This window comes from Mytilus galloprovincialis, chromosome 3 (assembly GCF_965363235.1).
Source record: "Mytilus galloprovincialis chromosome 3, xbMytGall1.hap1.1, whole genome shotgun sequence".
Classification (NCBI taxonomy): Eukaryota; Metazoa; Mollusca; class Bivalvia; order Mytilida; family Mytilidae; genus Mytilus; species Mytilus galloprovincialis.
In genome coordinates this window covers 27,787,356-27,803,982 of record NC_134840.1, presented here as the reverse complement: position 1 = coordinate 27,803,982, position 16,627 = coordinate 27,787,356, and the positions used below count along the sequence as shown (strand labels likewise).

Below are 16,627 nucleotides of genomic sequence, written 5' to 3'. Positions count from 1 at the left end.
CAGTTTAGGAGGTGGGGCATTGTAATTAAAGGTCCACCTCGTCTCTGATTGTTTAGTGATAATGACAGTTGTCAATCATGCAATTATTGTATCAATACTTATTCCTTAATCAAACTAATTAAAAAAAAGTCTGCACATGAACACACCTTAAAGACATACATTCTTGAATGAACTGCTCCAATAATATACCCATTTTTCAGTTTATATGTGCACATACATGAGAACCATAGGGAACTATATTTCAGTGTGAATACATTTAGTAACAGTAGCTAACCTGTCGTGTTGTTAGGGAGGCCAGTGCCTAAGTAAAGATTTAGAACAAGTTCTAATCTTTCCAAAAACGGCAAAATTTCCTTAAAATTACCAATTTAGGGGCAGCAACCCAACAACAGGTTCTGTGATTCACCTGAAAATTTCAGAGCAGATAGATCTTGACCTGATAAACAATTTTAACCCAAGTCAGATTGCCTTAAATGCTTTGGTTTCAGAGATATAAGCCAAAATCTACATTTTACCCCTATGTTCTATTTTTAGCCATGGCCGCCATCTTGGTTGGTTGGCTGGGTCACCGGACACATTTTTTAAACTAGATACCCCAATGATGATTGTGGCCAAGTTTGGTTTAATTTGGCCCAGTAGTTTCAGAGAAGAAGATTTTTGTAAAAGTTAACAACGACGGCCCGCCATGGGGGGCTAAAAAATATTAGAAAAATAAAAATTCATTAAATTAAATGCTTATTTCTTTTATAAAACAATTTTGACAGATACATGAAAATATTAAAGAGAAAAATTTGGTACACTGTCTTACTCTTGTATAATTTTTACACTTAAGCATTTTTAATTGTAAACATAGCAATTGTTAATTGTCATATTTATTATCATGATTATAGGCTAAAAATACTATGTAAAATCGTTATCAAAAAGTAATATTTGATCTCCTCTTTAGTGACTCTGTTTCAAGCAACACAATAATTGTCACTAATTTAATTCTGCCAAATTATTTTATCACAGAACAAGTCATATACATATTATGCACATATCTTTTAAAAATTAAAGCAAGACTGAAAAGCCCTATCAGTATTTAGACCATATATGTACAAGTCCAGACCATTTGCATATACATCTTATATATTACAATAGCAGGGGACTGTGAAAAAGTTTGTGTCCTTTTGGAAAAATATCTACAAGTTTGGTTGAATTTTTTAAAGTTCAAGAGTTGCAGATAAACAAAATAGGAAACAAATAACCACAAAACAAGACAAAACTCAAACCTTTGCTGTGGGGCAAAAAAAAATAATTCATCACAATCAATTTCAGTATATGATCATCCATTGAAATTAACTTTTCTTAAGTCTTCATATTCTTGGTATAGATTAAAGGAAAATGTGATTTGTTATCTCTTTGGCTGCAGCTTCGTTCCTTGGTTGTTGTTTTATTTTTAACATTTTGATTTAAAATAAAAGGTAAAATCTTCTTATTACATTTTATGAGATCCTAAGCTGCTACAAACAAACCAATAAATTTGCTGAATGAGGGAAAATCGCCATATTATTTTTCAAATTAAATGTATTTTGATAAAAGTTACTATTTTAAAAGTAACTAGAATGTACAAATAGGATCCTACTATATGTAAATAAACTCTTGTGGTCGGTTATTTGTTAATGGTCCACATACTAAAATGGTCTGAAACAATAGCATGAATAATTGCTGTTACCTACTGACACAAAATGACTGAGGAAGTATGGTTATGATTAAAAATAGCAACAAAATAAATGTTTAAAGTCTCAATCAAATTACATCTCAGGAGAACACATTAAAGAAACAGTCTTAGTTATTATACAGCAATTATTTCCCCTGCACAATGAGGACAACAGTTGAATGTTAAATTGTCAAATTTAGCTTTTGGGTGATATCTTGGTATTACTGCTGACTCGGGGTTACATGTTATGGCTGGATGATGAGATTTTATGTCATCTGTAGTTATTCTTCTCGACAAAATCTGAAAAACAAAGTAGTGGTTAATTAAATCGGTATAATAAGACATTTTTGGGGCAATTTTTTCCTAATTTTTAAGATTTTTTTTATCATATTTTGATTTATAATTGTATCAATAAACCAATTTTTTAAGCCGTTTAGGATTTAGCAGTTTATTGATACAATTATATAAAATATGTTCCCTATTGGAATTTTGAAAACAAGGATATTCTGATTTGTTGATTTAATTATAGGCTGCTGCTTATTTAACTTCCAGTGGAAATATCTTTTATAAAAATAAACTAAAATATTAAAAATATACATGTTACATATTGGTTAACATTCATAAAATTGATATAACAATAAACTAATGTAGAAATAATGGCAACTGCTTTTGGCAGCTGTTGTATCATAGAAACTTGCAATTAGATAATTTTATGTTTATAACAATTAATTAACACAGGCGAATACATTTCTTAAAATGAATAAACAATGAAATTTATTGCTAGTCTAATAAACTTATTATATATTTTAGCATATATTTTTTTTATTTCAAGAATAACATTTTTTGTATGACTTCAAGAAAATTCATAATATTTGTTTTTAATAAAACACCCCTTTATTAAACCAATATCTCCATATGAGTGGATAACTGTACAAAAAACTATAGCAGCATTTTGATGGAATAATGCATTCTACATGAGTCAAGATAATTGACTAACCTCATAAGCATACGACTCAGCATGTGTGAGTGTGTCCTCCCATCTTAGGTCCATATTAATGCTGATCTCTGGTGTCCTATTACTGGGTAACAGTCTATATTTAATACTTTCTGATAGATTATGATTGGCTTTGGCAAGGTCCAGATTATTGTTAGAATTCTGAGGAACTGATCTATGAATGTTCAAGGGGTCAAATGCTGCTCTAATCTGCTGTAAAGATCTGCAAAATAAAGTTCCAGGTTATAATTTGATTGAAAATGTCTGAAAACTTCAAAACTTTTGGATGACCAATTTCTGAAATCCATAATGAGCCTTATGAAACTGATCAAAATAGTTTTCACAAATATATAGATTTCCTGTGAAAGCATGATTCTTCTAGCAGGATTAAGAAAAATGTTTTGTTTTCAAATTATGTTTTTCTATTTGACTTCATCAGACATGGTGATTTTTATTCATGACATCTCAACAGCAAAAACAAAAGGTTGGCAAGAAAATGTGCATCATAATTGAATTTTGATAACTGCAGAAGAGACCATTCCAGCCGCACTTTGAATATAAGAAAAGATTAAACTGTTTGAGGGAAAGTATAATTTGACCAAGAATAATAGAAATCTGTTAAATCAAACACTGTTTACCTATTACATTCTACCATGTTTGATCTCAATTCATGTCTCTCATCTAATAACTGTTGCACTGCATTCTGGGATTCCTGATACTGCATAGCAAAAAAGGATTTTGCACTAGCTAATTCATCACTCATTACTCTGAAAAATTAAAAGAATGTTATATAAAAATTTCAATTTATTGAACACATAAAAATCTGCTTGAGCAACCAGGTGATACCCAGTAGGAAACAGTAAGTAATGTCAGCATATTTGACATTTTCTTAATTCACAAAAATGTTCTGTTTGAATATTAAATTCATCTTCAATATTACATCCATGAAAAGTTATTCTTATTCTAAACATTTTCATTACCCCACTGACCATATTTGATATTTTCAATCTTCATTATTCTTACCTGCTTGCCAAATATTTACTTCTCCACATATCAGCCTGTATTGAAATTGCATCTAAGTTTTCATAATCCTCTGATCTCTTCTTTGTAGTGAATCCCAACTCCTGGGTTAATTCAGCTCGATCTCTAAATTACAAATAAAAATTAAATCTTTTTACAGATAAATAGTTGATACATATTTAAATAGTTCTGTGTTATGCCATAATTTTTTTTTTAAAGTGTTATGTTTGGCAAAGAATGAGATTACACACTTTTTAAAACAAGTCACTAGCTATAAAACCAGATTTTATCAACCATTTTCTACATAAGACAATGCCTGTACCAAGTCAGGAATATGACAGTTGTTATCCATTCGTTTGATGTGTTTGAGCTTTTGATTTTGACATTTGATTGGGGACTTTCCATTTTGAATTTTCATTTAAATTCAGTATTTTTGTGATTTTACTTTTACAACAATGTTTATATCATAAAAGCATATCTAGGTGCAATGTTGTCTTTGGTACATATGTGCATGACATTGTAATATACATAATGCTGGAAGAAAAATATTTGCTGGACCTAACTTATTTTGAACTCTCATCTAATTAAATAAGCATTATGACCTATTTGATTTTTGTTATGTCAGTCATTGTTTTGACATTAACAGTAATGAAAATAGTAAATAAAAAAAGATGACTTCCAAATAAATTAAGACACATCCATTTATGATATCATTTTCTACATAGATATCAAATCTCTTTCAAATGCATGCACTTAGAATGTTCATTTATCGGTAATTTGTATATTTTTCCTTTGATCTTACTGTCTAATATTTTCGAGTATCAACGTACTGGCTGTTTCACTGAATATGATGTCATAATTACCGATAAACAGAATAAAAGGTAGTTTCGTTTTTGATACTGACTATATCATGTGGAATATCTTAACTCGCCCTAACGGGCTCGTCTAGATATTCCACATGATATAGTCAGTATCAAAAAAAAAAACTACCTATTATTCTATATGTATTTGTCTATCCTGTTATTTATAAATAGAAGCATCCCGATTTTTTGGGATAATTTTAAGACCTTGAGAATCAGTTTGGAAAAGCAGAAGATACATGTATATGTTTAATAATAGGAAAAAAAAAATTTCTCCAAAACAATTGTTGAAATTAAGTTTTTACTGCAAATGAAGCACAACTGTACAAAATTATGTTCCAGTCCTAATGAATGATTTTGTTAGAAACAGTATCTAAAAATAATCATGATTTTTTACCAAAACAAAATCAAAACTTATTTTCCAAAGTCACAAAAACTATAATATAAAGGGATTTTTTAACACCAAGAATCAATGTGAAATAGCATAATAGTACAGATCAATTTACCAATTTTCATTGAAATCCTAGTGCAAAGAAATGTTTCTCCAAGATTTCTTTAAACAAAAACTAAGTTTTTAACTGCCTTACCTTGCAAGTCTTTCTACTCTTGAATGCAAATCATCCCCTACTGAGGCTACTAATAGTTTCTTTAATTCAGAATTAACCTACAACAGAAAAAAACTGAAATAGCTAAAATAGTTCTTCTACAAAAGGTATTCATTTAAAAAATAAATTAATTCAATGTTATTCCCAATGTGAAATTTAGTTAAGTGTAAACCTTTGTTCCATTTTTTTATTCCAGGTTGTGATGCACAAACGATAAAAACATAATGCTAATAAAAATAAAATAAAATAAATACTATAGTTTTAATTTAAAAAGAGGCTTTACATTAGTATGATATACTAATATATCAAGTTTCAATGTGTAATGTAAACTGTTCTCCAAAGATCTTTGAGCATCAGGGTATTCACATACTTTATTTTTGCATCCATCCCCTATCAAAACTTAATTTCTTTCAGCTTCAATAAAAATAGATAATATTCAAGCACAATTTGAAATTTCTTAAATTAACATGAATGCAAAAAATTGCTAGAACTTAAAAGAGACTAACACATGAATACAAAGGTCCATAAAATATTCAAGTTGGAAATTTGTAATTCTTTATAATCATGATAATTCAAAACACCGTTAATAAATTATAACCTGAAAAAAATTACCTTGACCTGAACATCCAGTTCCCCTCTCAGCTTAACAACCTCAGCCTTTAACCTTTTGACCTCTGCCTCACTACCAGGCCAGTCTAATGGGGAGGCATTTCTTATGACCATTTCCAGTTTTGGTGCCTCACTTTGCGGTCTTATATTTGATTGATTTTTTTCATCCTGGTCTAAATATGGTTCTACTTTACTGACAGGTTTTACAGTACCTATTGGTAAGGATGTAGTGTCATTTTTATCACTTTTGTCCACTTTATTAAGTTCACTTAAACTTTTAGAGGTTTCTGCTTTCTTTTTTCCTAAAGTGGATTGAAAACTGTATTTTGGCAGTGGATGTCGAACTAAAACAGTTCCTTTAGATAAATCATTAGGTACTGTAGGTGGTCTTGGTAATTGTCTCCCTTTGGACTTCAGACTTGAAATTCCATCATGGGAAATTTGAATTTCACTTTTGCTTGATGTTAATATTTTAGCAGAAGGTGGAATACTTAGTGCCATTACCTGAAGAAGAAAAAATTAATTGAGTTCTCATTCTATAATACTACATTTTGAAATATAAACCTTTCTTAAATATTCCAATTCAATAAGGTCATGAAGGGCTGTAAGTCTGATGTTCATTCTTTCTGACAGATTAAGATACACATCGCTAACTTAACATTTTCCATCAAGAATGACTGTACATATACATGTAGTTATTGTAAGAGATGAATTGCTACTTACAGTACAAATACAGGTACATTTTATACAACATGAGAATACATTAAAATAGGTTAAAATAACAATAAATGACACAATATATAACTATGTTACTTCTTAAAAATTCTCAAAAGTTTGAGTGATAAGAAGATAATAACAATGTGTATTTACCTATAAAGGTCTCACATTTAAACAAAATTAATAAAACAATTAAAAAACAAGAATAAGGATAAATAAATGTAGATCCCCATATTTATTTCGATTTATTATCATCAAATCATACTTACAATTACAAGGAAAATACTTAAAATGCCTGCAGTAAGAAATGTCCCAGTGTTATTTACCTGTTTTACCTGGACATAGTGATACATACTACATAGACATTTATCATCATTAACAACTAACAATAAAGTTTACTTATGTTCTTGGTATGCCTCAATAAATATTGACTTGTCAACATTCTCAGATAAATTGATCAATAATTCCTGTGTTATTTGATGATTATTTGTTTCATATTTTCATGATTATAAGTCCTGTTTTTAAACTATAACCAGCATAAAAATACAGTTGATCATCAGATTTAAAAAATACATACATCATGTACATCAGACTTTTTTTTATCAACTAAATGTATGTAGTTTATCAATTTGTCACTTCTTCACCTGATATATGCAAAAATCACCTGAGCTGCAGAGTATACTGAAAGGCCGAGTGCAATGTTTATCAGACAACATGGCCTGGGTCAAATCAGGCTGACTATAGAGTCAACCTGAACAGTCTAGAAAGACAACTCAGAGTCTCAGACAAAGAATTGCAAGAGGATTTGAACTAAACAAATTATTATAAATTATTCAATGTTATATTTTACATGACAATATCTTTTGCATGTTGATGAATTAATCTGCAAAACATAAATGACATAATAAAAACAATTTGTTTAATGTGAATTCAAATTTTTAATGATTGATATTAATTTACAAATGATTTATGATATAAAATTTAATTCAAGCTAAAAAAAAAAGTTTAGAGTTGAATTTGTTTAATTCAGTTGTTTGTTTTTTTTTTTTCAGTGTTATATTATTTTATTTGAATTTTAAATTTGTTAAGTCTCAAAGTAGTGTTCTTGGATAATCTATATGAATGTCTCTTCATAGAGGATTCAAGTTTTTCATCTTTTCTTGACTCAAAATGGGTGTCAAAACTACATCAGAGATGACTTACACTTATCATTGAATTCGTGTCAACGGTCTGAATCATGAAGGTTTTCCTGCAAGCATCACATAAACTTAACATTACTAATGTTCTATGATAATTAGGTCATTGTCAAAAGAACAAGACCAGAGATACATGTACACCTTACAATCATTCCATAGTCCATACACCAAAGATAGTTGACCTGTTGCTTATAGTATCTGCTATACTGACAAAATTACTGAAATGTATCTTTGACCAATGAACCATGAAATTAAGGTCAAGGACAATGGACATATGACAGACCAAAACTTCGTAACATAAGGTACATGGATTTTAACATACAAGATATGAAGCAAAGATAAACATGTAGGTCTTCTATCCCTTCTATAAAAAAATAATTAAAACAAGTTGTCATTGATGAATTTGATCATAGATGGAAAATTTATATTGATTTGGCATGCATATCATATAACATGCAAACATAATAATCATTAATGATCTTTTTACCAACTATAAATGGAAGGCAGATTGTCAGATAAAACTATACTTTAACACTTCTTTGACAACAACACTTAAGTAAACTGCAATTTCTAATGTCATGATAATATGCAATCATGGATAAATCAGTCTGACAACTTCTCAGATCCATCTCTCAAGATGGGGCAATATGTGCAATTGTTTCTCCATAGGCTGTAATGGTAACATTTTCTTCTCTAGCTCAGCCCATATCGTAAACTTGTATATGTATGATGGCTTGTTTCGAAGCTGAGACATTTTCACATATGTGGTTAAATTTTCGGGGTACGAAGTGTGATTCATTTTTCCGTAAATTAGCATACCCCGAAAATCCTTTCGTGATACGGCTCTTCATGGTATCACTACACAGAGGTTTTTTGTTTACAAACAACTTTTGTGTTCCTCAATCGGAGGCGCATTAGGGATATTGTCCCATCTGGTTGTATAGAAGAAATTGGATGTTACATCTCTTTCAGTTAGAACCGGTCTGAATATTAATTCTAACTTTTTATGGGCCCTGTTATTTGGAAAATAAAAATATTCTTTTCTAATGTATAGGAATATATTTAATATTCAAATTGAATATTAAATATATTCCTATAGATTAGAAAAGAATATTTTTATTTTCCAATATTGACAATATTATATAAAGGAAGTTAAAGTTCCTACATTTTGAAAAATTATAAAAACAATTATCAGTTAGGAGTACTTACCCGTATTACCCATATTACAGGTTCTGTGGTGTCAGCCTGAACATTTTTCAAGACCCCCAGAAGCTATGAAAAAAATTACACAAAATCGTGCATTCTTAGCGTTTCCCAGACTCTCAGGAGGCACAATCATTTGAGTGTCCCTTGGAACCTCAGTCTCCAAAAACACCCAAAACGTCAAGTTAAAGACATCAGTCAAGTTGAAAACACCAGCGAAGTTAAAAACACATTCAAAACAGAAGGCTGTATCAACACCGAAATCTACTAAGATTGAGGTTTGCTGATAATGGCAGTCAAGATCATGAGATATTTCTATTTAACTGACAGTCCACCTTCTGTGAAGAAAGCAAAACTTGACAAGATTTCTTGGTTTAATGAAAAAAAGAGAGTTATTAACACTTGTGTCGATCCTGTCAATATATTTAAAGCCAGACACATAAAATACAACTATAGACTTTGCTAATCTCTGTTAAAGCATACATATTTTTTCTCAAGAAGGTTTATATCATATATTTATTGATGTCGCAGATTTCTCAGTTTCGTGACTTAAATATTGTTAATCCTTATAAAAAAATATTAACATACATGTATGTATAATCAACGTGTACATCGGCGAATGTGAACACAGTCCAGTCATTTTTTTGTTTATCATGTTGACATTTTCGTATAATATATATATTCATCTCATAGATTCCAGAATTTCATGGAATTTCAAATATTGTAAAATAAAAGAGATATTAACACATGTGTTGATCATTTCAATAGTATTTAAGCATATATCGACAAATGTGAATACTGTCCGGTCAACTTTTTTAGCAGAAAAACATTTTTTTTATTATATAAAATTATATATTCATATAATTTATTAATATAAATTTATATTTTCGTATATTTTTTTAATATAAATTTATGTTTTCGTATAATTTATTCATAAATCTCAAAGATTCCTGAATTCTTGGACAAATATTGTTAAACAAAAGATATATTAACACTTGTTGTCGACCAGTTGAATGTATAGCGTATAACGGCGAGTGTTAATACTGTCGGGTCAACTTTATTTGCTCAAAAATATTTTATTTTACTTTTTTTGTTCGATTTTCATAAAATTTATTTTAATATCTTTAACCCTTTCGGCGCCAAAACGACATTTTTGTCGTTTACCGCTAGCACGCCAAACAACATTTTTTTCGTTTTGTGGTAGAATCCACAAAGCCTTAAAAAGGTATATAAAAAACTTCCTTTGACTGCCAAAACCATATTGGGTTTAAAGAAAAATAATTGACTTTGTTCTGTTATTCAAGAATAAACAAAAAAGTCTCAAATATATATTGAATTTTGGGGTTGAAAACTATTTTTTTCTGAGAAAATGTGCAAATGTTTACACATTCTATATGATACTCCAATTATAAACTGTGTATGCCTTTATTTATTAAATTAACTGAATGAAATTAGTTCACATTGTTGACTGTAAAAAAAATACAGATGTTATTTTATTTTCAAATTGTAACGTTTATCTGAATGACGTCAACAAAACTGGTGCTGTGTGTGACGTTTCTGCGTATAAAAGTGGCAGGTACTTGAAATTACTGGAAACATTTTTACCGATTTTTACAATGTGAAGTGTTACAGATCGAAAATCATTCGATGATTGGTAACAAAGTTTTCTGTTTGTAAATATATTCAATAAAACTAGCTCGGCAAATATAGTCGGTAGAATCCGGTAATATCTCTTTTTGAATGAACTATTTTACCCATCATCTTTCTTGAGAAATTTACCCATTTGGGGTTGGCTCAAACATGGGTTGACTGCACTAGTATTAAAAAAAACAAATATTAAAGTTATAACTTATAATAAATAATTTTGACAATGCCGGTTAAAATAATTTCTGCGAAAACCAAATCAAACCCGGATTTTTGTATTTATCATTCTAATACATAATTATGGCAAACAATCTGCATACTCCGCCTTATGTGTCCATGCGTCTCACTTTGTTGTCAATTCAATGTTAGAATACATATTCAATTTAAGTGTTTTGATTTACCCATCACTTACTGAGTATTTTTGGATTTATTTTTGTCCTTTGTTACTGTGTTGGTTTTTATGTTTTGTGCTTGGTCCAATTTTGACAAGTCAAGCTCTTTTTTAAAAGTTTTTTGCTATTTGTTCTAATGTTAAACTGGTACCCGACAGTTCTAGATTAGAAGAGGGAATTAATGCCTACGAAAATTACTGAGTTATTCCAAAGCCAGGGAGAAGACTTTGGCAAAGTGGCTGTCGTTTCACATACCCTTTGTTTTTCATGTTTTTTTTTTCGATCATGCAATGCTTAAAGCTTAAACATGTCGTGATTATCACATTTTAAACGTTTCACATTGAATTATATAGTGACCAATCGTGCATACAAAAAAGAAAGGTAAAAGATACTAAAGAGAGTCAAACTCACAAGTCGAAAACAAACTAACAATGCCATGGCAGAACACTAAAACTGACCAAACAGACAAGTTAAATGTACACAGACAGCAAAGAATACTAAAGACTGAGCAACATCAACCCAACCAAAAACTGAGGGAGATCATATATACATAACTTTTGTTGAAGGCAGTACGACGAACCGTAGTTTATAGCCTTGTCCAGATGACTATGGTGGCTATACATGTATGTGTCTCATTTGTAACCATACATACAGATATCATGACTTTCATATCATAACGGACTCTTTCAAAAATAATACTGGTGCCAAAAGAAAATTCTGAATTGTTTATTTTAACAACCATAATTGTTAAACAACAGCTAAAGAATAAAACAATATATAAACACGGACGGCAGTGCATGATTCTATAAAAATTACATACAAGCTAATACTAGTACTGACAATTTAAACCCAAAACACGCAATTGATATACGAACTTGTATATATATACAGAAGTTAGCATGTATATCAGTCCATCTGATCCATTAAAAATTATTACACTATTGTCATCATTTTGAATCGGTTTTTCTCGTTTCTAGGAAAAATTGAACAAGACTCCAATCTAGCTACTTCGTATGACTATATATGAAAAAAGATCAAGATATAATCAAATAGAGCTATGGAAAAGAGATAAAAATATAAAAACATATAATGAGGCATCTCTTGTAATTCCAAGATCAAATATTTCCGTTTGGTTTAAAAATCAAATTTTAAACTGGAATATAAAGGGTCGTCTAAAATTGCATATTATTCACACAAGTGCAATCTTCTATCTAACTATGGTTGGGATATGAATGACAACATTTTAACCCGGGACAATTTATCTGTGTCAGTCAACGGCGATGTTTTCCACTCATGTCTGAGAGTTGTTTTATTGTCCCAGTCGTTGTTTTCGATAGTATTTTAGTGGGGTTTTTTATTGTCCAAGCGGTTGTGTTCGTTAATATCAGACTGCTAAATTTTGTTTTAGGAAATGAATGATATAGCAAATATTGGAAATCTCCAATAATTTATTCACAGCCAATTTATACTTTCGCTTTTAGTGTTTGAAATATTGTATAATGCATATGTTCGACTTTCTTCTTTTCAGACTGTAAGTTGACCTCTATATATCTTTGTTAATTTGTTTACGTCCTGGAGTTAAGTCTCATTTTCACCGTGTCTGGATCTTTTTTTTAAATTGAGAGAAGGGTTTTTGATGCAATTCGACCAGTTTGTGATTATATTTGTGCATGTATCAAATCAAATTCAAAACTTGAATAATCAATCACAGTCAAAAGGAAAGTACGTCGTCCGTAATTATGATTGAAGTAAACTATTGGTACCAACACATTTACCTCTTTTATTTCAAACTCCAAACTAACCGTGTACATGTACTAGTTTAAAAAAAATAGACACTACATCATAATGTAGGAATCAATGAAAGAAAATAGTTCAAGCATTTAGGGCTATTTTAACGAAATCCCTAAATAAACTCTTGCCAAAAGAATGCGTCTTTACGATTAGACAGTTTCTCCTCATTTTCTGCCGAAATCACAGCAATGAAAAAGGGATTTATAACAGATTTTCGATGTCAATGATCGCAAAAAGAAACATAAAATAATTTTATCGACAGGCCCCATTTAATGACAAAACTGGGATTAAGTCGGACATGTATTTAGCACAGCAAAGTATTTCTTAAACCTGAACCTATAACTGTGTTCTTTACTGAATATAAGTTCATAACACTTTTTAGAAATAGTATCTGTAAAAAATCGGCTTACTCCATAAAAAGGTCAAGTCAGTTTGAACCACAGATATTAATACATTAAATTTAGACATCAACAAGTGTTTGTTGCATAAAAAAATAAATATTTGGTGAAATTATGAAAATTCGCATGCCGTTGACATGTAAAATATTAATTGACTTGAATACCAAAAAAAAAAAAAAAACAGTAAAGGCTATATAAAAAAAGAAGCAAAATGGATGCTACATGTAAATGTTCACTACTACATGTACTGGTCTACATGTACATTCCTCAAAACCAAATCGGCAAATTAAAATGAAGGATAAGTCACACAATTGTAATGTTAAAGCAAACTTATTTCAGATTATACATTTTCAGAAAAAAAATAAGTTATTGTTGTATATTCATGAAATATTTGCCGCTGAACTATTTATTACTCAATAAGTTGACTGATATGCAAAGATCGGCAAAGTGTAAGTCGAACTCTTCATCGATGGTGCTATAGAAAAAAACCAGACCCGCGCCAAGTATGAATTAAGAAACTGAGAACACTTCTCGTTTTTTTTAATCATTTGATGATATCAAATCTTACATATGATGATGCTTTATAGAGGAGCGTAAAAAGAGAGGGGTTAACTGCACGGAAGAACGCGAAATAAAATTGCCATTTCACGATGAACGAACAAATGAAAACTGCTTGCACGTTGATCTTTTTATCGATCTACAAAACATGGTGAATAACGAACCTTTTTCAAGGCCGCACGTTAAATAAAAATGTCAAAACACGTTGCACGAAAATAACCCTTTACCACCCTCTTTAAATATCAAAATACAGTAATTGAACTATATTTTCTCCATTAAATCTTCAGTGTTAATAATATTTATCGTGCTATAAGAATCTTCATTTATTTCGATATTGTCGGGTTTTTAGTATTCTAGAAAAGAATAAAAATTAAATTAAATTAACTATGAACTCTAGCCCGAAAATTAAACAAAAATCACTGAACATACGCATTCGCTACGAGTACTCAAGTTAATTCAAAGGTCGCCGGAGATATCAGAAATTTCCCCGAATGTATGAGATGTCCAATTAATCGATTAACGAGGATAGCGTGCATGTGCTTGTAGGTAATGTGTTGACGTTACGTTACATATCATTTTAGTAACGTCATTGAAATATGTATGGCAACGTAACCATGTGAAAAAACAACGTCTTGGCGCTCAAAGGGTTAAGTTCTACAAATATTAAAAAAATCTACCAAATAACAAAAAAGTTATGCTTTCGGGTCGATCCGGCCCCACGTCGATCCGGCCCCACGTCGATCCGGCCCATATGTAAAGTCGATCCGGCCCCAATAAAAAATATATTTATAGGGAACAGAAATAAAGATATATAAATGATGTAATTAATAAATGTTTATGATTTTTATTATAATGTAATAGTTGTAGACTACGGTAAAAAAGAAAAATCTTCAGATGAGTATAAAACAACTAGATTGATTATGTTTTTATTACAAGTTTTCAAGATTATCGGGTATAATTATAATTAAAACAATTCAAACATCAACATTAATCAGCAGTAATTAGCAATTTCTTTCAATTGACTTTGATTCTAACAAGTCTTTCATCTTGTGTAATAACAAATAGTTACATACACAACGGTACAAGCCGATCCCCAAGCTGATACATACAAACTTTGTTTTTCTTTTAATTAAGGAGGCTCGAGGGTATAAAAATTTCAGAAAAAAATAAACATTTGTTTTTCACTACAAATTTTATTTATTACCTTTTGTAGTTGTTACTTTATCATATGGTACAAAAATCATTCAAAACAATCAATTCGAGTTGACCCCAGATGACATTTAAAATGTGTACATCATTGAAAAAGTTCCAAATTATCTCCCTTTGGTGGAAAAATGCCCTTTTTTGGCTTTAAAATTGAAATATCTTTTTTAACTCATCGGTGACATATATTTTTTAATATAATTTCCATATAAGCTGTACTTAAACTAAATTAGGCCATAATAAATAATAGGTTTGTTTGCCCAAACGCTACCTACCCAGAAAAAAGGTGCCTACTCAAATTCTTTTATTGTCCTGATTTGAAGAATTTTTTTTTTAATTAAATAGGCATGAAGACTAATAAACATCTGATACTTCAATTTCTTTTTTTGAAATAAAAAAAGAAAATGCCTACCTACCTACCCTCTGTCTCAACCTTTGGGTAGGGTTTGGGCAAACCAAAATATTTTTAAGTGTGGCCTTATTGTAAAATTTGAGAGATTTCTGTAATAAATTTCTTTTTTTATTTCGATATTACCTATATTTCTCCTATTACTTCAACCACCTTTACAAAAATGTATGCTTCTTTCGAAGGCAGATTGTGAGCGCAAATGAACGGTGACCCCACTTTTTTATTTTAATTTTCTATTAACTATAAGATAAAGTTCATTTATAGAAAAATATAGAGAAATACTATATAAATGATTTAGACCCGCGAACCCCCGAGAAATTTTGTTTGATTTGCTGAATCCTATCTATAAAAGAGAAGACAGAATGCTTTTATTTTTAATATCACAATGGCGTTTCCTTGTGTGGTTTGTCTCCAACATGTTAGACCTCGACAGCATGCACTTCAGTGTGAGGGATGTTCAAAGTGGCAACACCGTCTATGCAATACTGGTAAGTTTCTAATTTGCCTTTTTTCTTTTATATCATCAAACTGTAATTTTGTATATAAGTTAGTATACTATATAGTTTTGTTTCAAATTTCAAAAACTCATCATCGCACACTTTTTAAAAATTCCATTTATACTGTTGAAATGTGTCACAAATTCCTCCAAAATCAATACAGTTTATTCATATTTTATTATGGGGCCGGATCGACGTGGGACGGATCGACTTGGGCTGGATCGACTTGGGGCCGGATTGACTTGGGGCCGGATCGGTTTGGGGCCGGAACGACCGGATACCAAAAGTTATGACTATTCATATCTCATCCGGTCAACTGTCCGGTCACAATCCTGTCAATCGTCCTGTCATTAGTGCAACCCCAATAACTTCCTGTTTATGATTAAAACAACAAACATGTTAATTATTTGATTGATAAAAGTGATTACTTAATGAACAGAATAGTCTAATCAAAACATCAGTCAAAGAATGTTGAGAAAACTTCAAACATATTAACTTATGTATTCTAATTGCTTAATGATTAATATGTGATGATTTTTTAGTTGTTTGTATTATAATTATTTATATTATATCCATTATTGTCAGATGCCGATTTGACTATAATTACTGTCGGCGCCGATTTAACTTGTACCCCCCGAAACTGTAACATTGTCATGCATTACAGGCGCTTAGGATTTGCCTTTTTTTTGGCACTGAATATTCAACTTTCTGTTTTTATACAGCATACCCTACATAGTTTGTCTAAGTACCTTCTTATTTGGTAGAATAACGGTAAACAATATTTTTTTCTGCCACCCAAAACATTACAACTTCCGGTTTCATTCAAAGGAAG

General features: G+C 30.4%; 1 protein-coding gene across 3 annotated transcripts; it reads right to left on the bottom strand.

Moving 5' to 3' along the window:
* Window positions 1-1,763: 1,763 nt before the first annotated feature.
* LOC143067598 (golgin-45-like) lies at window positions 1,764-16,627 on the bottom strand. 3 transcript variants are annotated; one of them, XM_076240959.1, is made up of 7 exons: window positions 16,545-16,627; window positions 5,791-6,291; window positions 5,161-5,237; window positions 3,717-3,839; window positions 3,332-3,460; window positions 2,697-2,916; window positions 1,764-1,999 (listed from the first exon to the last, which is right to left on the bottom strand). In XM_076240959.1, the coding sequence occupies exons 2-7, from the start codon at window positions 6,286-6,288 to the stop codon at window positions 1,835-1,837; spliced, it is 1,212 nt and encodes a 403-aa protein (XP_076097074.1). In that variant the 5' UTR covers window positions 6,289-6,291; window positions 16,545-16,627; the 3' UTR covers window positions 1,764-1,834. The 3 variants fall into 3 exon arrangements, with proteins under 3 accessions (XP_076097074.1, XP_076097073.1, XP_076097075.1); XM_076240958.1 differs by lacking the exon at window positions 16,545-16,627 and adding an exon at window positions 6,774-6,879; XM_076240960.1 differs by lacking the exon at window positions 16,545-16,627 and adding an exon at window positions 6,658-6,709.